Source organism: Nicotiana attenuata, chromosome 12 (assembly GCF_001879085.1).
Source record: "Nicotiana attenuata strain UT chromosome 12, NIATTr2, whole genome shotgun sequence".
Classification (NCBI taxonomy): domain Eukaryota; kingdom Viridiplantae; phylum Streptophyta; class Magnoliopsida; order Solanales; family Solanaceae; genus Nicotiana; species Nicotiana attenuata.
This window is the reverse complement of record NC_032000.1, coordinates 51,328,934-51,354,104: the sequence shown is the minus strand read 5'-3', so window position 1 is coordinate 51,354,104 and position 25,171 is coordinate 51,328,934. Positions and strand designations below refer to the sequence as shown.

Here is a 25,171-nt window from a genome sequence, read left to right as displayed (position 1 = left end):
TGAATAGTTGTTTTGACGTTTTAACTTTAGTGAATGAAATATAGTGTTGTCTTTTACCTTTTATTGTATATCATATATTGGAACAATATAAAAAGTTATTAAGTTTGTGAAAATTTTCCAATAAGATTTTTTAACTTTTAAATATTTATCTTTTTTAGGTTATAATTTAAAGAAAAATATAAAATTATATTTAAAAAAATAATGGGCCGGCACGTGGGGCCTGCAGCCCACATAGGGCCGGGATGAACTGACCATTATAAGGCCCAAAATTGTGGGCTAGCCTAGTCCAGCCTAGCCCGTCAGATTGCAAAGCCTACGTGGGCTGGGCTGGGCTAGCCCGCCCTGCCCATATTGATAGCTCTATCCATTAGGGGTGTTCGTCGGTCGGTACGGTACGGTATTTAGACATTTCGGTTCGGTATTATTGGTATTCGGTTTCTTAAGATCCTATACCAATACCGTACCTAATTAAATTCGGTATGGTTCGGTTTTTCTCCTTTCGGTTTCGGTTTATTCGGTTTGAATACTAACTAGTGCATAAAGCCATACACTCTAATATTCTTAATTAAAGTACGCAAAAATACAAAACTGAAATGTTTGTTGACAAAATTTTTGTCCAAAACTAGAGTAAATTGTACATAGAAGAATATTTGATAATTAGAAATGTCTTGTTACTTGTTTAGGTTAATTGATGAAGTTTGAGAATAAAGGAAAGTAAAATTTTAAATTTTTTATATTTATGTTATAATTGATAATATGTGTTTTGTGTAATATAATATATATTTCGGTACGGTATCGGTATTTCGGTATTTTATTTTAAAATACCAAATACCATACCTAATACCAATTTTTTTAAAAACTTAAGCCAAATACCATACCAAATACCAAAATACCGTATACCAAATATCACAATTTTCGGTTTCGGTACGGTAATTCGGTATTTACCAAATTATGCCCGGCCCTACTATCCATAACAAGTGAATTGCTTTATTGCCGAGTGTCGGGTCGGGTCACTACAAAAGCACCCATTTTGGTCATTTCAAAATTCAAATTATCTTTCCTTTTAGACCTCCCAATTTCACCATTTTTGGTATCCCCATCTTCTCTCTGCTAAAAAGCGATTAAGTAAATCCTCTCTCTTTTTCTGTCTGTCTCGTGGCGCTACTATCGAATTCTGAACAAAATGGTAAACTCATTTTCTCTATCAATTCTAAATTTCAAATTTTCTACATTGATTTCTTCATTAAGTGAATAAATCCCCAAAAAGTGACCTTTTTGCTCCTTTTTTCCTTTCAGATTTAGGGCTTGTATTGACTCCGTTTCTGTTTGCATTGTGATTTATTTTTTTGTAATAGGACTGAATTTTATTAACGGAATTGCTGCATTTGTTTTGTAGATTCGGTTTTAGCAATTATGAAGATTAAAATTTTAAACCCGTAAAATTTCCTCTTTTTCATTTAAAATGTCATTTTTTCTTGTATTTTGTTTTCTTTAGCTAAAGGAGGACTGGAGTTGAAGCAAATTTGTGATTATTGACTCGAGTGAGCTCAATAAAATAACCAACAAAAATAATTAGGGCTCCCAAAGTTGAGACTGGCTATGACCAATTGTTTATATCCATATTGTTCTATTTGTAATAATTTCAATTGTAAGACAAAGTAGAGGCTCTTTCGAGGTGCTCTAGATTTTGCACTTAATAATACTGATCACTGAAGCACAGATCTTTAAACTTCTCAAGGTACTCGAACTCGAAACCTCTGGTTAAGGGTGGAAGGATCTTATCCATCCCACCACAACCACTGGCGGATAGGAGAGGCGGATCTAGGAAATAACTTGATGCGTTCAACCTTTAAGGTTTTTAGCATTAAACTCATGTATTTATAAAATTATGGATTCGGAACTGCTATTTGTTGCATACTTAGTTAATTTTACTCATAAGCTTATGCTCCGCGCCGAAAGTACTGGATTCAGATGAACCAGTTGCTGCATCCACCTCTGATTGTTAGTAGACTCTATAATGTCTTGCTGACACTACTTTGTTTTTTAAATGAAAAAGTTCTACCACTTCTGTATAATGTATGAACTAAGAGTCAAGATTTCTGTTAGAAGTGCGTGAAAAGGTTTACTGAGGTGCATTCTGCATCACCTTGTTCTTAATGAAGTCAGAAATATGGTACTTGCGTTCATTTTGGGAACCTGCATACATGGCAGCTTTGTTGTCATGTGTTGGTTGTCCCGAGGCTACCATGTACTATGGTACTGGGTATATCATTGCTTAGCATTCTTTTTTAGTTGACGGTTATAATTTCAATAACAATCCCACGCTTTGAATACTTGGAAAAGGATTATTGCTGCAAACTCTTTGAGACACTTTATTTTTGATATCCAATCAGTTGCCGTGAAGAATTAAACTTAGCAATTCAAGATAAATATATTTGTTCAATTCTGATTAGGGCATTTTGTTTAATAGAGTTGACACCCTAAACATGGTTGAGAAAGCTGCCAGTGCCATTGTAAAGCTTTCTAAAATACTAGTAGTACTTAGATTTTTTAAAACAGTCCTAGAAAATTAGAACAGCTTTCTTTACACTTCACAATGTGTTCTAATTCAGAGATCTCTTATGAAACTTTCCTAGTACTACTATTGTCAACAATATCATCTTTCATCGTGGGAACTTTAATTCAGACTCTTAAGTGAATCAGTTTTCATGTTAGTCCTTGACTTTGAAGTGTACCTTGTTAGTATATGTTTGCGTGTGGGATGGGGGAGGGCAGTTATGGATTATTTAACTCTAATATTTTCCAAATCTTTTTCTTGCTGAAAGTAGTCCATGTGCGAAATAGAGGTCGGGTCCATCTGATTAATTCATCTAGACCCCCCCCCCCCCACCCAAAAAAAAAAAAAAAAAAAAAAATTAGAGAATGAGCTCTCAATCAGTAGTATGTTTTATTCAAATGCATGTTCTTCTGTGTCTGAGCTGCCGTATTGGCTCTCTTCTAAACGTAACTATCACAATTTTCTGGCAGGATGGGCATGATGGAGATAATTCAAAGCAAAGCACTGCTGATATGACTGTGTTTGTAAGTTTTCTGGCAAAGACAGCTCTAATTTCTTTAATTGATTAGCTTAAGGCACACTCTCCTGCGCTTAGCTTGCTAACAATCTCTAATATTTCTAATCATCTCAATCTGTTCACCACTGAGTTATCAAGCGTGATTACTTGGGAATCTGGAATCAAAAGTTACTTTCTTTTTTATTATCAAATTAAAATTCTAACATACAACCTGGCCCTTTAAAGAGCTAGCTTTATTCATAAATATGGCTTTATCATGATGCTAATACCATAACATTTGGATCAATGTTTCTGCACTTGACATATAACATATTTGGTATCGCTGTCCCTTTTTTTTTGGTCTCTGATAGATTTCACTAGCACATCATTTGACAGAAATGAGAACTTGCATTTATGTTAGCTAACTCTTACTACCGCCCTTCCTTCTCTTCCAGGTCCAGAATCTTCTTCAGCAAATGGTGAGTCCGGTCACTCTGCAACCCCTTGGATTCTTCACATGTATCAACTAGAATTATCTAACTGATATTTCTCTCCTTGCAGCAAACCAGATTTCAGACAATGTCTGAATCAATCATCTCGAAAAATATCCTTTTTTAAATTTGATGTTCCCAGCTATCTGATCCAGTTGTTGCTTACATTAGTGTCATCTAAAATGCATTTAGTTATATATAGCATTCCGTAGAACTGTGAATTCAAGAATGTGTTAACTGCCTTCTTGGTTCTTAAGCTCTTGAGTGGCTCATGATTTCCAGCTTGCTGCCTTTCAACTTTTTAGGTCGGTAGGGGTTCTGGTAATCCGCCAACATAATCTAACCTTGTTTAGTCTCTTAGAAAATTTAAAAGGGGTTTCATTACTGTCATCAACTACAACTTTTTAGTCTGTCGCTCTTGCTTCCAATCCTCTTTCATACTAGTGAGAGTTCTCATATTGGATGGTTTTCATATCAAACTGTTCCAAATACGTCTTTATCTTGTACAGGGCATCTACCTCTCTTTTATAGTTTTATTAGATCAAGCTTGAACAAAGTATGTTTAGTCCTTGACAAGGCTGCACTTGACGAGATGGGAAACCGGATTGATGAACTTGAACAAAGCATCAACGATTTGAGAGCTGAAATGGGTCAAGATGGTGCTCCATCGCCTTCGGCGTCTTTGAAACCAAGAGAGGAACCGAAGACACCGGATGATAATGCATAAGCAAGTGATGATACTTCAAGTTGTTCTTGGAGCCAGTTGGCATGTTTGTTATAACTGTTTAGATTTGAAGGTCTTGTCCCATTTTGTCTACTATGACATTTGCTTTATAATGTAATACATATACTGTGTACATGGCTTCTTGGGTTGAAAGATATTGACTTGTGTTGTTGGTCATTGTTGAGGTTACCGAAAGGTTGCGTACAATAGACCCTCGTGGTCCGGCCCTTCCCCGGACCCCGCGCAAAGCCGGAGCTTAGTACATCGGGTTGCTCAACGTCAATGAGTTATTTGTTGAGATTTGTATCTTCAGTATAGGTGCTAAATTTGAATATCTACACATTTTCTTTTTGTTTCTACTTGCTTTTGTATAATCCTTAAGCCGAGGGTCTTTCAGAACAACCTCTCTAGTGTCATAAGGTAGGGGTAAGGTTTGCGTACACTTTACCCTACCCTTCTTGTGGATTTCTCTGGGTTTGTTGTTGTTTTGTATAATCCTTCTTTGTGTCTTCTTTAGATTTCAGACCAAATTTATCCCAGTACTTGAAAGATTGTTTATGCCGTCAAATCTATTTATAGTAGCTTTGTTTGTCCTGATATTTTTTTGGCTTTTATTGCGATTGGCTGTTATAAGAATACTTTATGTTCAAATATTATTTGACTGTTATAGACAAAAAAATATCCAATAAATCACCTTTTTTTTATTTTTTTTGATGTTAAAAAGTATTAAAAAAATATATGTGCAGATCTTTCAAGGTAATGAAATCTTTTAATTGGAGGAGCAAGGCTTGCTTTGAATGCCATAGAAATCATATCTCTAGAATCGTTAATAAGTGTTTGCATAATCTTTAATTCTAGTGTAAAAGCAGTCCCTTAGTTTAAAGAAATTTTTCAGATTCATTTATTGACTAGAAAAGTTTCAGCAATTTGATTTGGCAGGAGAAAAGCAGAATGTTGTATAGTGCAAGTTTTGTTCTCATTAATAATTTTTGTGATTTGAAGTACTTAGCATTTAACATATGTCCACGAAATGATGCTCCAATTTATCCAGTGAAATTAGTCAAAATAGAAAAAGGTATACTTAAAACAGCAAAAAGAAAAGGGTACCAAATAATGGATGGTCAATAGTAGTTTTCTTATGTCTCATTTAACAAATCCTTTTTCATGGTCTGAAATCTAAAGAAGACATTGTCGAGCGCAATTTTCTTGGGATTGATGCATAGTAGTAGTTGTTATTGTTGTATGTATACATAATTCGAGCAGAGAACAATGAGTTCAGTTAAACCTATAGAACTCGTCCTATATTTGGCTATGTTTTGAAGAAGGATTATGCCCTTTAGAGGTACTGTTAATCTTGATTAATTCTTGACCATTTATTAAGGTGATAATGCTTGGACTTTTAGAGGTTCCTTACTCATGAAAAAACTAAAAGTAAAAGCAAAAAAAGCATAGAATTCTGAATTTCCTATTACTAAAGATGTAGGTTTCCAGCTCAAATCATGGTTAAGGAACAAAAGAAAAAGAATATGGATTAAGACAAGGGCATGAAAAATCATGTCTATTGTGTACCTCCTACTTTCCATTGAAAAAGAATTTGATGTTACTTAAAAGCATTGATATGATTTGTTGCCAAACTACTTCTTGGTGGTCCTCATATTTGAAAGTGGAATATTTCTATTTAAATTTTAAAGCTTTTAAATTTTACAAGAATTTCAACATTTGATCCATCATTTTAGCACTTGCCATGTTTTTCATTACCAAAATGACTAAAGACTTGCAACAAGTGAAATTGATTTTCCTAGTAGTCAAGACCTTTAGGATGCTAATACTTTCTTATGTCCAATCAGTGTCGAGTTCAGAATTTAGACGTTGTGGGCTAAGACCCGCAGAAACACGTATGGGTTCAGCCCTTGAATATTGGGTAACTTTTGTTAAACCGGGTAGAATACTTTATGAAATGGGTGGAGTAACAGAAAATATAGCCAGAAGGGCTATTTCACTAGCAGCATCCAAAATTTCTATACGAACTCAATTCATTATTTCGTAATGTAATAGAAAAAAATGTAGAAAGGGCTCTTAGATGGTAGAAATTGTTGATAATACACAACATATAGCCAGTTTAACGGAACCAATTAATTTTTGTATTGGATTACAAATAGAGAGAAATCGTGGATATCTTATAAAAACGCCACATAACTTTCAAGATGGAAGTTATCCTATAAATGCTGTATTCATGCCTGTTCGAAACGCGAATCATAGTATTCATTCTTATGGGAATGGGAATGAAAAACAAGAGATACTTTTTCTTGAAATATGGACAAACGGAAGTTTAACTCCGAAAGAAGCACTTCATGAAGCATCCCGAAATTTAATTGCGCTCTGACTGAGCTGACCGTCGCACCTGACTTCTATATCCCATTATCCATAGATCTCCTTCCTTATCGTTGCCGGTCTAAGCAACAGGTTGCTAAGTCAGATGTCTGGTGAACACATTATGATCTGAGAGAGCGAGTTCTGAAATGTATACTTTATAGGTTACATGTGTGAGCCGTGAGAGCAGCCATTAATGCTTGCATTAGGGTAGGCTGTCTACATCACACCCTTTGGCGTGTAGCCCTTCTCCGCACCCTACCACTACTAAAAAAAGGGATAAAACCGACTGCCAAAACCGGCCGATGTTGGTCGGTAACTGGCGAAAATCGACCGAAAAATCGATCGATTCGTGGCGGTCGGTAGAGCCAACTGACCGACTCGGTTGGTCAATTAAATTTCACAAACGACCAAAAAAGAAAAAAACTGCCAAAAAACCAAGTGAAGTCGGTCGGTATTTTTAGTTATGTAATTAAAAGGTGCACCATCTGGTAATCGAACCAGGGTCTGTACTGTGGCAGGATACTATTCTACCACTAGACTATTCGTGCATTTTGGTTTAAGACTTTATTTTATTTTATTTATATTCTTTAAATGCATTTTCACGTGAAAATAACCGATCGATTTTGGTCGGTTTTATTATAAAAATAAAATTAACAACCGGAATCGGTTGGTTTTTTAATGACCTACCGAAATAACTTACCGATTTCTGTCGATTTTCTCAATACTAATTTTAATTTATTTTTAAATAAAAAACCGACCAAAGTTGGTCGGTTTCTAAAAATAATTATTGCGGGATGCAAAAATAATTTCTCGCATTTTCGTGCCAAACAAAACCGACCGAAGTTGATTGATTTTGTTAAAAAAATTAAAATATTTTGAAAAACCGACTGACTTCGATCTGTTTAGGACGCCAACTTTATCTTTTTGTTAACTTGGCAACCATATCTTCCCCTTCTCAACTCATATAGACAGAATTGTACTTGGTTTTGTGAGCACGTGATTTGTGCCCTATACAAAACAATTTTTTCTAGTATTTTATAAATTTTTGTGAATTTTGTGGCATTTTTTGGTAATTATTGTATTTTTATTTGTGCATTTTAATCCATATGAAAATACCAAAAATATGCATTGGCATTTAGGGATTTAATTTCACAATTTTAGTATTAATTAGCTTTAGAATAAAATGTAAAGAAAATTGCAAGAAAATAGTTCTTTGCATTGCTAATTATTGCATTTGTCTTTAAATAGAGTTATAAGTAACTTTAGGAGTTAAATAGTGTAATTAGGTCTTTGCTTTGTTTTAGCATTTTATAAAATCAGAAAAATAAATAAATACAAAAAATACAAAAATAGATAAAGAAAAAAAAGGGGGAAAAAGAAAAATTAAAAATGGTCTTGATTGGAGACCAAATTTGGGCCAAAATCAGTCAGCCCAAACGAAATCCCCAATCCAAGCCGATCCATACCCGTCCCCTATAACCCGGTCCAGCAACCCCATTCAAAACGACACCGTTCTGCCCAGGTGAATCTCATCCGTTGATCCTTCAAGATCCAACGGATGAGAACTAAGTCTCAAATCCCATAAAACTGTCCGAAATTAACCCAAAACCTAAAAACATTCTTTCATCTTCATCGTACCCTGTAACGCCGGTGCCGGCCACCCTCCTCCGCCCTAGCCCCACCGTCCCTCCGCCGTCCGCCGCCGGCCGGAAATCGTCGCCGGCGGCGGCGATACACCGATGACCTCCAAAATTACACCACCGGTTCTCCGCGTTCCCCTCTTTCCATCCCTGCCCTTAGTTTCCCTCGAATCTCGCCGGAGCTCGTCGAATATCTTGACAAAATTTTCCGGCCAAGTCGCCGGTTATGCCAAACGGGCCCAAATTAACACCATGGGACCGCCTTGACCTCCTCTACCCAACCCCCATAGCCACTTATCTCGAACATGGCCGGAACTGCTCAAATATTAGATCGAAAATCTGGGCCAAAACATCAACTCACCCAAATCCAACCAAATTTACACCATATACTCTTCTGACCTCCCTCCACCTGAATCCCTAACCAGAATCTTTCGAATATTGCCAAAGCTTCTCGAATTTTAGATCTTAGACTGGCAGAACCCTAGCTCAGAAAATCTTGGGGGATTTTGGACCGTAATTTCCCTAATCATGTGTGTTCTTTTGAAAACACACGATTAGGGATGTTACGTGTCAAGAATCCCGGAGGATTCAAACAAATGGCCGGTCAGAGTTTCCCCATGGTCAGTCGAATGCTCTAATTCAGTAAGTTTGCTGATTACTTCTATTTTTGATTCTTATTTTTGGGGTTCCGTATCTGTTCTAAGTTTAGTTTACGATTTGTTTCGAGTCTGGTCATCCTGTTTGAGCTTTGTTGATTTCAATTCGTTTCCTCAGCATTCTGAACTGATTAGTATCTCTTATGGTTGCTGTTAGTTAGCATTAATTAGTTTTGTTTTAGTTTAATAGTTAATCGTATAACAGTTCCATGTTTAGGGTTTAATTAAGTTTTATGATTTGTTATGTTCTTCGTAGTACTGTTCTCAGTCTTCATGTTTGATTTAAATTTATTCCAATTAGTCTAATTTTTGTTTAGTTTAGTTAGTTGATTCATTGAGTGGTCACTGCAATTTGTAGTTCATGGTTAGGTTGGATTTCATGATTGGTTAATTGTTGCAACAATTCGTATTTGGTGGATCTTTTGGGCTACAGCTGAAACAAGATAGTGACCAACATATACAGTAAAAGGGTTTTGGTCTAGCCAGTTAATTTCAGAGAGGTTCAAAGGGTAGTTTAGGCATGGGAAAAGGGTACTTTTATCAGATTTTGGTAATTTTTGAAGGGGGTGAAGGATAGAAATAGGGATTGTAATAAGTATAGAAACCTTCTAGGATGGACTATAGTGTAGGTTTTAATAAACTTAGGGTAGTGTACTTGTGTAAAAGTCAGAAAGTAAAGGGTAACCACTGAAATTAGAATAGGGACTAAGGGGAAAAGGAAAATCTGGAAATTGGACCCTAGGTTTCACCTATAAATAGGATTTTATTTGCCTTTGATGAGGGAGTTTTTCTGAGCCATCAAAAATCCCCCGGATTCTCCACAAGTTCAGATCAGAAATCTGAAATCCAACGCTTCCTTGATCTTAGTTCTCTCAAAACTTTCCAGGAAAAACAATAGAAAAATCAAAAAGAAAAATTACTGTTTCATTAATTTCTCCTTTGCTCACCTTCAGATTCCAGTTCCTTAATTCAATTGTCTAGCTCATTAAGGATCGAAATTAACCTGAACTCATCTGATTCTGCTCAATGTTAATATTCACAAGCTGTTCGATTCATGTGTGCATGAGGTCTGGTTAGTTCGAGTGTTGTTTGTTTACTGGTTGTGTCAGTCCTGGGTTCATCTCTGGTTAATTTTGGTCTGCATTTTTGGTTGATCTGTGAACCTCTGTGGGCTTTCCAATTTATCCTGAGACTGCAATCTGTGCTGGTCTGTTGTTTGAGATTTTAAATTGGTTCTCTGAGTTGCTGCTGAAGCTGTTTTCTGCTGCTAATCTTTCCTTTTCCTATTTCAATTCAAATCCCAGGTACACGTTTATGAACTCACCTTGATGTTAGCTGGTGAAGTGAAGTGGAAATGGAAATACTGCCAAATCTAGGCTCATTTGAACGTTTGTTTAGTGGATAAATGTAATTGGTGTTAGTTAGTTGTTTGAGTGTATGAATAATAGATACATTTGGACTGTTAATCTGGACTGTTATGGACTTTGAATTCTGTACTGTTTAAGGCGTTTTAGAACAGTAGACATAGCAGGATTGTTAAATACACTTTGAAAATCAAATAACGCAACGCATGAAATCAGTAGCTCAGTGTAATGCACATTCAATCCTAGATGCTGATACGCCTTTAAAATCAGTATGCATAGCCCATAAATCAGTCGTTTCATTTAAAGAGTGTAGAGTAATTTCAATAGTTTTGGTTTAATTGAATCAGAATTCTTCTTTTTAATTTAAATCCAGGCCCTATAGTGTATCCCCAGGACGTTTGGGCTTAGGCCTGGACTGGCAGCTTGCTGGAGCCCAAATAACTGGTAGCTTGTTAGAAGAGCATGGGTACAATACTCCTTCGTTGGGCTTATCTCAGAGCCCGATCGGTGGCCTTGACACATAATTACCATTTAACTTACTTCAGTTCAATAACAAACTTTAGGATTTTTCTTGCGCTGCTGGAGACAAATAAAAAATATAGTTGCTTTAAGACTGCCTTTCCCTGAATAAAAATTACACGAGCCTCGCCAAAATATAAGTTGCGGGGTCTTCGATAATGCTTTATATAAAATTTAGATTTCGGGATACGCCGCTTAGCAAATTTCACGGCCTTCCCCAAATATAATAAATACGTAGCTGCTTTAGGCGCGTACTTTAATATTACTTCCCTAAATTCGGGTGCACACTTATGTGACCCAAATCCAAATCTCAACGAAGTTGAAATGTGTTAACGATCACGGGTGCACTGGTGCAACGTGGTTCGAGACGCATTTTCACGACGTTGCAATTCTCTAAAAATAATAATAATAAAAGCGTTTCAAAAGTCAAAAGGCACATAGATTAAAACATGTACTAAAATCAAACAAATGAGCCAAATATGACAGTTGAGCGACCGTGCTAGAACCACGGAACCCGGGAATGCCTAACACCTTCTCCCGGGTTAACAAAATTCCTTACTCGGATTTCTGGTTCGCTGACTGTAAAACAGAGTCAATCTTTCCTCGATTCGGGATTTAAAACCGGTGACTTGGGACACCATAACTATTCCAAGTGGCGACTCTGATCTTAAATAAATAATCCCGTTCCGATTGTCACTTCAAGTTGGAAATAACTCCCTTTACCATACCTTCTTCCGCGGGTGTAGTAAGTAAAAAGGAGGTGTGACAGGTTTATGCTTTCTGACTTAAAAGAATTCTTAAGCAGCAGATACTATTATCCATCCAAAGGAATATGATGTATTGACAGTAAATTTTTCTGTTCAATGTTGTAATATCAAGATTCTATACTACCAAGAGCAGCATTAGATGCCTCCTACACTTACACATGAGAACTAAGGAGAGATAATACATTAGATGCCATAGGAAATTTTGGCAAATAGAATCATATTTAATTGAACCCCACCCACTAGATGCCATAGACTGTTTATTTATATACCAACAGAGAAAGATTGAAAATATGCATTGGTTGACTCACATGTTAAAAATGTTCTATATCCTATCTAATTTATGTCCAAGAAAACTAAAATTTCCCTAAATAACATTCTCCATATTGTATGTTGATGAACCTGTTGTTGCGATAATGGATTCGCATACAGTTAACATTTGTTGGTGCACTAAGCTTCCGCTATGCGAGGATCGAAGAAAGGGCCGGACCACAACGGTATATTGTATGCAGCCTTACCCTGCTTTCTGCAAGAGGTTGTTTCCATGGCTCGAACCCGTAATCTCCTGGTCACATGACAACAACTTTACCAGTTACGCCAAACGTTTCAATCAAAAGCTATGTTGCTCCGACTCTCCGAAAATGTCGCCGGATACGTGTCAGATCCTCCAAAAGTAGTGTATTTTTGGAGGATCCGACACGGGTGCGGCAACATTTTGGAGAGTCCACGCAACATAGATCAAAAGTAAAAAAAAAAAAGGCAGCTCGGTGCATTAAGCTCCCGCTAAACAGGGGGTTCGGGGCAGGGTCAGACCACAAGAGTCTATTGTATGCAACCTTACCCTGCATTCTGCCAGAGGCTGTTTCCACGGCTCGAACCCGTGACCTCCTGGTCACATGGCAGCAACTTTACCAGTTACGCCAAACGTATCAATAAAAAGTAAAAAAAAAAAGGCAGCTCGGTGCATTAAGATCCCGCTAAACAGGGGGTTCGAGGCAGGGTCAGACTACAAGAGTCTATTGTATGCAGCCTTACCCTGTATTCTGCCAGAGGCTGTTTCCACGGCTCGAAACCGATAACCTTCTGGTCACATGGCAGCAACTTTACCAGTTACACCAAACATATCAATCAAAAGTTAAAAAAAAAAAAGGCAGCCTAGTACACTAAGCTCCCGCTAAACCGGGGGTCCGGGGAAGGGACAAACCACAAGAGTTTATTGTATATATGCAGCCTTACCCTGTATTCTGCCAGAGGCTGTTTCCACAGCTCGAACTCGTGACCTCCCGATCACATGACAACAACTTTACCAATTATGCCGAAAGTATCAATCAAAAGTAAGGAAAAGGGAAATAGTAGCAATCTTTCAAGTAAAAGGAAAGTAAAAGGCAAGAGTATACTTACGTTAAACAAATGTCTAAATCTATTGAACCTTTAATGCATTGATGTGATTGCCAGAATTTAGTGGAACAAACAACAGTCTTAACAGACTTTAAATATCTGCCTTCCGCCTCAGCTTCAGCTTAAAAACCAGAGAGTAATTCACAGCACACAACAGAAAGGAAGTGAAGACAAACTAAGATGAAGAGATATGTGGAATGTTATCCAATCTTTGTTATGTTGGCAATTGATTTTGCTTTCGCAATAAGTAATATACTTCTTAAGAAGATTATCATGGATGGTATGAACCATTTGGTTTTCATCACTTATCGACAGTCCATTTCGACTATATTTTTAGCCCCTATTGCTTTCTTTCTTGAAAGGTATGAACAATACTTCCTACTTTTCACTTATCTGAAGTTATGTTACAACTTTTCATATGATAATCTTCTTGTTTTGCAGAAATACTAGACCTAAACTCACACCTCAAATCTTGTGCTACCTATTCTTGAGTGCAATTGTTGGGTAAGATTGTCTTTTAAATAGCTTTTTTTGTTGTTAAGTCCTGTTTGTTACTCTGTGTTTCTCTGCTAAAGTTTTAGAACCATAACTTAGACGCCTTTTTCGTAGGGCATCTCTTACACAATACTTATTCCTTCTTGGCATACAATACACTTCTGCAACTTTTGCATGTGCCTTTGTCAACATGGTTCCGGTGATAACATTCATTATGGCATTACCTTTCGGGTATGAGAATTCGTTCTCTCTCGTTTCAACAAGTAAATATAGCTCAAAAAGTTACGACTCTCCCCTTTTCTTGATCTATTGATCCAATCTAAGGATATCATATGATTGAAATGCAGGTTAGAGACAATTAACATAAAAGATAGAAGTGGAAGAGCAAAAGTGATTGGTACATTAATATGCCTCGGAGGCGCCTTGTTATTGACTTTTTACAAAGGCATTCCTTTAATCCATTTTTCAGACATACAAACTGCATCTCAATCGATGGAAGAGCACATTAGTTCCTCGAAAAGAAAAGAACGATGGATTTTTGGCTCGTTGATCTTGTTTGCTGGAACGCTATTGTGGTCATCGTGGTTCCTTCTTCAATCAAATATTGGAAAGAAATATCCATGTCAATACTCTAGCACTGTTATTATGACCTTCTTCAGCGCCATACAATCCGCTATCTTAACTTTTTCCATTAATCGAAGACTTTCCATTTGGATTCCAAAGGAAATGATCGATATGTTGAGTGTCATTTATACTGTAAGTACACCTAAACTTCATCTTATTTTGGAGTCTAAATTAACAATAATGTACAATCAAACCTCTCTTTATAACAATCTCATTTGTTCCGAATTTTTTGGCTGTTATAGCAAAGTGTTGTTATATAGAACATGTATAGTGAATGGCTGTTATATAGCGATGCTGTAATAGAGAGGTCTGAATGTATTCTACTTGCGACAGGGGTTAATAGGTTCCGGCTTGTGTTATGTTGGAATGTCATGGTGTGTTAAGAAGAGGGGACCTGTCTTTACTTCAGCATTCAGTCCTCTTGTTCAAGTTATGGCAGCCATGTTAGACGTTCCGTTTCTACACGAGCAACTCAATCTCGGAAGGTGATTCAACACTTTCAATGCTGCTAATTTTTACCTAAGACTATGTTTCAATTCATAATATTATACACAACTGATACATATTCTTTCAAAAAATGAACATGTTCAGTGTGATGGGATCAGTTATTGTAATCGTCGGACTATACTTTCTTCTATGGGGCAAGACTAAAGAAATTCAGAAAGTTCCTCAAGAAACTGCAGAGAAAAAGGACAAGGAGCTAAGTTTTCGAGTTCATGAATCCAATGATGAACGCGCGATTCCTTGATATCAACCTCTCTGGAAATATTTCTATAGTTTCTTTGAACTAAGTTTTAATTCCTAAACATGTAACTATGAACTAAATTTTGTTATATTTTCAAGAACCAACATCAAAGAATCAAGTTTATACCTTAATTGGATGGACATGAGATATTCTTGCCACTGTAAAAGTCACAAGAAAGAAAAATCTAAGGATAATAGCATAGAAGAAAGAACTATAGTAGCAAGTTGTAATTATCATTTTGAAAATACAAATTACAATATTCTGCATATGTTATACTTGTTGAACTCAATGAAGCGAAGGGGAGCCTTGGCGTAACCGATAAAGTTGCTGCCATGTGACCAGGAGGTCACGGGTTCAAGCCGTGGAAACAGGCTCTTGCAGAAATGCAAGGTAAGGTTGCATTGCGGCCCTTCCCCGCACCCCGCGCATAGCGGGAGCTTAGTGCACCGGGCTGCCCTTTTTTCTGTTGAACTCAAGAATGAAGACAGCAATACTATATATAGGAATGGTTTTTAGCTGAAGGGAAATATTTGACTACAAACTTCAGTGAAAGAACTACTCCTTACAAGAGATCAAGAAAAGAGAAAAATAGGAAAACATGGAGACAGTAAAAGAAACAAAGCTCAAGTACACTATGATACTTATCCATATGGAATATTAAGTAGAAATATTAGTTTTCAACTCATATTCTCAAAGAACTTAGAACCTTGACCTATAAAGATTGAAGTTCTGGATCCGCCTCTGGTATTATCCTACTCCGAATGTACCAAATAGTGGTCGGTTCCCGTTCCTTTATTCTTTCCTTTCTTCTTTTCATGGTCCTATTGGTGTTGGCTCTTGGTCATGTTCCATATAATCAGTTATATCCAAATGAACACCAGGGTCATTAGTACAATAGCTACCACCTAACATAATAGAATTGTTGAGTGCTTGAAAATTGCTATTTACATATGTTTTCAACGCTTCATTTTCCTCCGATGAATCGCCTTCAAATCCAGCTTTCTCCTCCATCTCACCGCGCATACTGGCTCCTACATTAGTACCGGCTAGAGTGATGATTCTCGTGCCATGATCATCGTCATCACTCTGGCTCGAGTCCCCTTTTGACGCCTTATTATGAACACGTTGAAGGCTGCCTAGGCGTTTCGTTAGAGAAGATAACATGTTCTTGATGTCATTGTCTGCTTGTTTTTGCTTCTCCCTATCAGGAAAAATGGAATCAGCCATATTGATGTGTTATCCTTTGATCAATAGGGAATAATTTGATATGCAATTGATAAGATCAATTTTTGGAATTGGTTTGGATTTTAAAGAGGATAAGAAGACAGTGTTGTTTGATTAAAGTTGAGGGGACCAAATGCCTTACCTACTTGGCAATATAAGAATTTGCCTCCAAATATATTCTGGAAATAAAAAAAAAAAAAACAAGAAAAGCATTGCTTGTTCAAGGGTTTTGTTATCTCTTCAAATTTCTTTCACTATATTTAGAAGGAGTTTCACTGCTTGGATTACATAATTCACGCCGATGGTTACACTAAACCAATAATAACATGTCACGTACCTTCCGCACATACTTTTATTGTTTAACCATGAGACCTAAAAAAGGGCAGCCCGGTGCACTAAGCTCCCGCTACGCGTGGAGTTTCGGAAAAGGGCCGAACCACAAGGGTATATTGTATGCAGCCTTACCCGGCATTTCTACAGGAGGCTGTTTCCACGGTCGAATGCTTCACCTCCTGTTCACATGGTAACAACTTTACCGACTACGCCAAGGCTCCCCTTCTACCACGAGACCTAACAAAGTTATTTACTTCAGTTTGTCGCTTAATCATGGTAAGTTAATGTGATTTGACGTAAACAATTAGCGTAAAGCTTTTTTCCTTGTTGATTATGCACATATAGATAGATGAAATAAAAGGGAGAAAAGGGTAAGTTCCTTGAGTTGAAAAAGGATTTATTCACATGAATAGGGTCATGACTCATGAGGCAATCTTATGAGGTCAGTTTTCGGCTATATTACTCGGACTCTTCAAAAATGTAGATGGGTACGTGTCGTATTCTCCAAAAATAATGCATTTTGAAGGACGCAACACGAGTACATCAACATTTTTGGAAAGTCCCGGCAAACATATGTTTTAAGAACAAACACATATGCTAAAACAGTGATACTGTGGTACCTACACAATTTAGAGAAGAGATGTGCTGATTTGGTGTCCACTGGAGGCATCTTACTTTAGCATCTTTATTAGCTTTATATTATTGGTTGCTAATTTTGTATACCTTTGACACAAATTACCAACCTTTTCACTTCTAACTACTCCACTAATTCTTCATGGGGAAAAAAGAAAAGCTAGAATTGTTTCCCATTCTCATATTCCAAAATGGGAATTTAGAATGGATCACAAGTCAATAAATTAAATTCACGTATGATTATTGAACTTTTAACCACTGTAATAGTAAAATTATAATATTATTTTTATCACATACACGTAAAGGGACTATGAATTGCTCAAAAAAATACAAATCAACAAAAAGTCAAATTTTCAGCAATAGGTTATAGGTTATGATAAGTCACTTACCACGTTAGCGTTTTGATATTCTGTAAAATTTATAATTAACAAGAATTTGTTTGATAGCATATTAAATCGATTTATATTAGTCTAATTTTCATAATATTAATATTTTAATCGTCTTTCTTTAAATATGAGTAATTACACGAATTTGATCTCACGATCAGAAGTAACTATATATTCCGTCTCATTGTTATAAAGGGTAAAGTTTAGTAATCATATTGGTCCAAGGTGAATGATGTCAATCTATTAATATACTTTATCTAAATTCCTTTGCACAAATTTAACTGATTTACACATGAGACAAGATAATTTCAAAAAAAAAAAAAAATCTCTAAACTAGATGAAATGGTCATTGACTACATAAAAAGTACTTTTAAGTATTTTTGCTCTAAACTACTTAAATTCAGCCGATCCAAACGGGCTCTCAACCTGATCTGTGCCTAAGATTTAATAAAATGATGGGCTGCACTGCAGCAATGATGAAGTTGTCATTTTCACAAAAAGGGACTGGTCATTAAACAAAACTTCCACTGTTTTGTGGCTACATTCGCAAATTGTTAAGTTGGGCCAATTGGGCTGCATAGATCCCCTTATAGTCCAATATCATTTCCTCGTAGAACAATATAGTAAAAATATCACGGCTTAGCCAGTTTTTGGACTGGTCATTCAAAAATAGCCAGCATTTGCAAAGTCATTGAAAAATAGCCATTATTTTGCTGCAACAGGAATCGGTCCAGCATAATATACTGGAGATCGATGCACCTGTGTATGAACTTCCAGCATATTATGCTGGAACTCCAACACGTGGAAAGTTCCAGCATATTATACTGGAGATTGGAGCACCCGTGTATGAACTTCCAGCATATTATACTGGACCGGTATATTATACTGGAACTCCAGTATATTATGCTGGAGTATGTTCCGGATTTTGAACAGTGTTTTCGTTCAGATTTATCTTTACATGAAAAGTGGCTAAATTTCAATTACTTTTGAAACTGTGGCTATTTTTGAATGACCACTTGTAAATCTGGCTATTTTTGAATTTCTCCCAACAATATATGACGAGTTTTGTGAATTTACCTAAAATCTATTTAGACATATACAATAAAAAAGTTAATATATAAGAAAAGAAGGACCAAAGACAAAAAAAAGAAAGGGACTGACGACGTGAATTTGCTGATTGCTATTATAATTATTGGAACTTTTACATACGTTGAAGAAAATATGGTCACATTTTTTAAATATGAAATATATGTTAAGTTTTGAAGTGGTAGTTTTTTTTTAATAAACAAATTCTTGAAAAGCGAAAAACAAATTTTTTTAGTGGAATCAAAAACACGAGGTGATTTCTTTTATTTGTCCAAGCTTTGATGGATAGAATTACTCGGCATTTGTACCGGTTAAATATAGTACAGTCAGATCTCTCTATAACAACATCCCTATCTAACAGTCATTTACTATAAAAGCCAAGTTTTAATTGGAACCGATTTCTATGTTATGTTATAAATATATGTCCTCTATAACAATTCTTCACTATAGCAACCAAAAAATATCGGAATAAATGAAGTTGTTATAAAGAGGCTTGACTACAGGTGTTGAGTGAAATTAGTCGAGTATACACACGCTGACACAGACACCATTATTATTTAAAAAGAAAACAAAAGGTGGAGATAGAAAGCTACAATAAATATCTTATATCTTCCTAAAGGTGTTGAGAAGGATGGGTGGAGGCATAGGCATAAAATCTTCCTCCATAATTATGTGGGGACGATAAATCTGACTACTATTGTAATGGGGGAGCTGAAATTTGGCTAGAATAGAAAAAAATTTCTCACACTTGAAATTACACTAAATTAAATAAATTTAATTATAAATGAACTATTTCCTTTCTTGATATGGATTCTTACTATAAAATTTAAATATTTAACATATGTTATTTTTACGCACTTAAAATCATGTGATGACATGATACTCACACGAACTTTAAATACAAGTACAAAAGCATCTTATGAAAAATGACACACATAGCACATTCTACTCCGTTTCTAAATAATTGACACTTGAAAGGTAGTCTTGGAGCAATGATAAAGTTATCTCCATGTGACCTATAGTTCATGGGTTCGGTCCGTGGAATCGTCCACCGATGCTTGCATTACGGTAGGGTGCCTAAATCATACCTCTTGGGATGTAGCCCTACTTCGAACCCTGCGTGAACGCGGGATACTTCGTGCACCGGACTACCCATTTTTTAAAGGATTGACACTTGAAGGGGAGCCTTGGAGCAAAGGTAAAGTTAGGTTACATGTTTGAGCTGTGGAATCATCCATTGCTTGCATTATGGTAGGCTACCTACATCACGGTCCCTCGGGGTGCAGCCCTCCCGATACCATGTATGAACGCAGAACGCTTCGTGTATCGTGCTGCCCTTTTTCTATAAGGATTGACACTTGAAGGGGAGCCTTGGAGCAAAGGTAAAGTAAGTTACAAGTTCGATCGTGGAATCACTTAGTGATACTTGCATCATTGTAGGCTAGCTACATCCCACCCCCTTGGGTGCAGCCCTTCTCCGGATCCTGCATGAATCCGGAATGCTTCGTGCACCGCGCTATTTTTTTTTTATAATGGATTGACACTATTACCACTTGAGTTAAAATAAATAGATTTTTCTTTCATTACTTTTTAAATAGATAAAAATAATTTCCAAGAGTACATAATTAATAAGAGTCCCAAGCCAATTAGGAAACCTCCCAAAATAACACAATAATAAAAAAGCTGCACATTTTTTCCCTCAAACTACTGTATAATTACCACCATTGGTGTGAAGTGAATCTTTGTACAGAAAATTTGACTTCTTTTTTCTCTTCCCCTATGAACGTCATCCATAGAAATTTTCTCCAACCGAGCCGCCCCTTTTTTTTTTCTTTTTTTTTTTCCATTTAATAAACGCCATCCAATTTTATCACACACTTCTCTTCATTTCTTTCTCTTTGTTCTCTCTGTTCTTTAACACTTTGCTTCTGTGAACAATTTAAACTAAGCAGAAAGATAGAGCATTTTCAGCTTCTTTGGGTGTTTTTGTCATCTGGGGTTGACATCAAAATCCAAGAAAGGTCAGTTTTTGGTTATAATTTTAACTTATATTGGCAAATTACCAGTTAATTTTTTGTTTTTCAGTTATTGTAATCTGCATGTGCTATGATTTTATTTTCATATGGGAGATTTTGGATTGTTAATAGTATATTTGTATAATCTTGAAAATGGTGAAATTCTTTGTAAAGATTTGTTTTTTATCATTTTTTAAAATGTTTTTCAGTTATTTCAGTTAATGGGGTTGGTGTGGATTATGAGAAACTAGTCATTTTCATGATGAATCCTCACAATATGGATATTGTTGTTGTAATCTATATGTGTTTTATTTTCATATAGGAAATTTTGGATTGTTAACCGTATCTTACAATAACAACAACAACATACCCAGTATTATCCCAGTATCTTGGGATGTAAAATCTTGAAAATGGATAAATTCTCTAAAAAAGATTTGTTATTTATGACTTATAGTATTGCTCATTAGCATTGGCGGAGCCAGGATTTTCACTAAGCGGTGTCATAATATAAAAAATTAAATACACCGAAAAGTTGGGGGGGGGGGGGGACACCCTTTGGTTGAATGTGGCTCTGCTACCGCTTATTAGTGGGAGCCTTGCTCATTTAGTGATATGTTGGTCACTAGGTTCAAGACATGAAAACGACCTCTTATCTGAAATGCAATAGTCTTACTTACTAGTGGGGAGTCTTGACGCAATGGTCACTGGTTCAAGACGTAAAAACAACTTCTTATCTGAAATGCAATAGGAAGGTAGTGCACAATATATGCCAAAGAAGCTAGTATTACCAAATAAAATCTGGAAAAGAACAAGAAGAGAGAGCGAATGAGAATATCTTTCTTAGTTAGCTCTACATGGCGTGAATTCTGGATTAGTCGGACCAGTGGGTACCAGATATATACTAGATATCCAGCCTTATTTTCTTGGATTGAGTTGGCTATATGGATCCATTTTCTATTCAACTTTATCTAGCATGCTAAACTTTCATATTCCAATAAGGATTAAAATAGTGATACAACCATATAATATCTCAATGGGGCATGTATAATTTTGCGCTTTCGTAGTTTTGGTTTGATCTAGGGTGATGTTCATGGTTTGATCTAGGGTACTGCAGAACTGTGTTGTTTAGAATAAATAGATTCTAGAAATGAAAACATCTAGCGTTTCTAATTTTTCCACCACACAATCAAGGATAAGCCAAGCAGGGCTATTTCATAACACTTGTTTATGGCAATTTGCTACCTGATTAATTTCTAGTTTACGAGCGATTATCTGAATTCCCTCCTTGGGAAGGAGAAGAAACTGGAGGTTCTTTTTTATTGACTAGCTTCTTTGTCCGTCCAGTGTGCAGTCGTTTGTTTAATAATTTTAAAGCAGTTGAGATTTGAGAATGTCTGGTAATAGCATAATCAAGATTCTTGAGAATATGTATTCACATCAAAATGAAAATTGTATTTGCTGTAAAATACTATGTAGCGTAGTATGGTCCTTGGTCTACAAACGGTATGGGATCTAACGGAGATTGTTGACTTGTTTCTAGGCACAAATGATGGGTGGACAAGCAATAACTGATCCAGGAGCGGAAATCAAAGTAAGTTTTGGATATCACTGTAATTCCAACACCGATGATTCTGGCGATGAATCAGATGGTATTGACATGCGTCCTGGAACTAAACTTCGAAGAGCCAACGGTTCCTTCTCTTGCCTTTCTGGTGCTGCTCTAAGTGCCAATGCCACACTAGCTAACACAAATATTTGCAACGGATTGTTTGGGGCTGAGATACTGCCCGCACTGGATTCACCTACTTCATTCCGCCGGATACCCTCTTCTCCATCCCTTTCAAAGTTGGATTTATTGTCATCGTCTTTTCAGAGTAGTTTGTCAAACTTAAGTTGTAGTCCGTCCTCTCCAAGTGAGCTAGCTGAAGACAATTCATCTTCAATGAAATCTTCGAGTGAAAGCTTCCTTAATGCAACAGAAGTTAAAATAGCGGGTGGTGCAGCGGGTGAAGACAGAGTACAGGCTGTCTGTTCAGAAGAGAACGACTCGCTCTTCTGTGCCATATATGATGGATTTAATGGAAGAGATGCAGCTGATTTTCTGGCTGGAACATTGTACGAAACAATTAGACATTACCTTAGTTTATTGGTTTGGGAACTCGAACCAGAGTCTCAAGTTAATAAGGGCTCATATGTTGATTGCTTTGGTAATGCGCTTCCTTATTTAGATGTGGAGAAGCCGTGTACCTCTTTTAAGCAAAAAGTACTTAATAGCCTGGAACAGGCTCTTACTCAAGCTGAGAACGATTTCCTTCACATGGTTGAACAGGAAATGGATGACCGTCCTGACTTAGTATCGATTGGATCCTGTGTATTAGTTGTGCTTCTACTTGGGAAGAACTTGTATGTGCTCAATGCAGGAGATAGTCGAGCTGTATTGGCAACTTATGGTGAAAGCATAGTTACTAATAGTGATGGACGATTGCAATCTGTGCAGCTTACTGTTAGTCATACTGTCGATAATGAATCTGAAAGAATCCAACTACTAAAGAATCATCCTGAAGATCACTCAACGATCGTGGGTGGGAAAGTCAAGGGAAAGCTAAAGGTTACTCGGGCACTTGGAGTTGGTTACTTGAAAAAGGTGCTACTTCTATTGCTTTTGCTTTGGTGCACCTTATAGTTACCTTATACTTTGGCGCGCCTTATCTCAAACTGCATTTTTTGTTTCTTTAAATTACTGAGAATTTTGAAATTTTCATTTATGTAGCCAATTTATGCTAATGGACACTAGATGACTATCGTTGTGGCATCGTATTGTTGCCAAAATTGATATAATCTTTTAATCTTTTGCTTCTTACCTATTAGGAAGGATAACACTTCATTTTCTTATTGCAGAAGAGTATGAATGATGCTTTGATGGGAATTCTTCGCGTCCGAAATCTAATTAGTCCTCCATATATTTCTGTACAACCGTCTCTGACTGTACATGAAATATCAAGTTCTGATCATTTTGTTGTACTTGGAAGCGACGGTCTATTTGACTTCTTCAACAATGATGAGGTTGTAAAGCTTGTCCATTCTTATATTCAACGTTACCCTTTAGGTGATCCAGCCAAATTTCTGCTGGAGCAGCTTGTAATTCGAGCAGCAGATTGTGCAGGTATGACATCTGCATCGATATTCTCTCCATTCGACCACATGGTATCTATGGTTTATTTTAGACCACAAGTTTCAAAAGTCTTCCTTTATTTCTTAAATTCTATGTTCAGTCAAATACCGTCACATAAATTGGGATGGAGGGAGTATTACGTTTAATCAAACAGTACCTTTATCCCTCCGGGGTAGGGATCCTACTGGGTTGTTGTTGTAGTACCTATTAGACTACTATTTCGACTGTCAACACTTTCGGAATCTTGCTTCCTTACGGTATAATATAGTCAATGAAACCATATTATATTATAGCCACACAACCTATCACATACTAATAAGCATTTTTTAGTTTAAGTAGTTAACACAGTGAGATCAGCAAAAGAATAGAATTTTGAGCTGATGATCCTCTGAGGTTGTATTGGCTATCAACTGCATTGTGGATATATATCCGCGAGAAGTTTGAATTAATTCCATAAATTTGCAGGCTTTAGTAAGGAAGAGTTGATGAGCATACCAGCTGGGAGGAGGAGGAAATATCACGACGATGTGACAGTAATTGTGATAATCCTTGGAATGAACAAACGAACCTCAAAAGCATCGACTCGCCTATGAGTTTGTCAATCTGAAGAGCAATTTTGTCTATTCTATTTCATTTATTTTTGTATTTTGATCCTGAGGTAAGGGAACCGAGGTCCGGGGTCCGGGATAGGGAGGAGAGGAGGGGGTTGTTTTGCTTATGTTAGAAGTACTAGTATTATGTTATTCACCATTTTTAGATTTGTTTGAACTTGTTCTGCAAAAGACCTTCACTTCATTTGTAATCTATTGTATAGTTTGGCTATCATTTTCATGACTTTTTTCCTTCTAAGTTTTGGTGAATAAAGTTATCCGGTACGTATGCTCAAAGGCGAATCTATGATAAAATTTGACCGGTTCAATCTTTATTTTGTTGCTATTGAACCCATTGCACTTTTAGAGTATAATTATCGATTCAAAATTTATTAAATTTTAGTGATTTTTCACCTTCTTATTACTCAGTATAAAAAATGCATACGTTCAGTTGAACTTGTACCCTAACTACATATGCTTCTGCCTGCACTGGTGGAAAGTAGTAGGTAATTAATGAATTAGTTGAGATTAGGGGTGCTTATTTGACGGATAATTACGCTTAACGGTTCGGCTTATCGGTTATCGGTTATCGGATTATAAATGTAGTAATCCGCTAGCCATCTAATAAGACAACGGATGGTATCGGATTAATGCTTATCGGACGGTTATTGCGTGATTTATCGGCTAAACCAAATAGAATTTTTTTGAACAATCAATACCAAATGACCAAATGCATAGTTCAAACTGTTAGTTTTTTTTTTTGAACAATCAATACCATTAGCATTATTATCCACAAAACAATTAGAAAACCACTTACAAACAAACTTCAAACTCTAATTGTAAGTGAAGTAATGAAAAACCCCACTTAAGTAAAATGGCTCAGAGA

The 25,171-nt window shown here is 36.4% G+C and overlaps 4 protein-coding genes across 4 annotated transcripts; 3 read left to right on the top strand and 1 right to left on the bottom strand.

The window, feature by feature from the left end:
• On the top strand, positions 1,053-4,777 carry LOC109235750 (heat shock factor-binding protein 1-like). Its single transcript, XM_019401988.1, has 5 exons — positions 1,053-1,186; positions 3,028-3,081; positions 3,509-3,532; positions 3,615-3,657; positions 4,129-4,777. The coding sequence occupies exons 1-5, from the start codon at positions 1,184-1,186 to the stop codon at positions 4,269-4,271; spliced, it is 267 nt and encodes an 88-aa protein (XP_019257533.1). The 5' UTR covers positions 1,053-1,183; the 3' UTR covers positions 4,272-4,777.
• LOC109235749 (WAT1-related protein At3g30340-like) lies at positions 13,099-15,247 on the top strand. Its single transcript, XM_019401987.1, has 6 exons — positions 13,099-13,344; positions 13,424-13,486; positions 13,592-13,708; positions 13,825-14,233; positions 14,435-14,586; positions 14,693-15,247. Exons 1-6 carry the CDS (start codon positions 13,163-13,165, stop codon positions 14,847-14,849), a joined length of 1,080 nt encoding a protein of 359 aa, XP_019257532.1. The 5' UTR covers positions 13,099-13,162; the 3' UTR covers positions 14,850-15,247.
• LOC109236127 lies at positions 15,660-16,073 on the bottom strand. Its single transcript, XM_019402344.1, has one exon. The coding sequence runs from the start codon at positions 16,071-16,073 to the stop codon at positions 15,660-15,662; it is 414 nt and encodes a 137-aa protein (XP_019257889.1).
• On the top strand, positions 20,188-24,582 carry LOC109235748 (probable protein phosphatase 2C 40). Its single transcript, XM_019401986.1, has 4 exons — positions 20,188-20,529; positions 22,064-23,167; positions 23,422-23,686; positions 24,161-24,582. The coding sequence occupies exons 2-4, from the start codon at positions 22,070-22,072 to the stop codon at positions 24,286-24,288; spliced, it is 1,491 nt and encodes a 496-aa protein (XP_019257531.1). The 5' UTR covers positions 20,188-20,529; positions 22,064-22,069; the 3' UTR covers positions 24,289-24,582.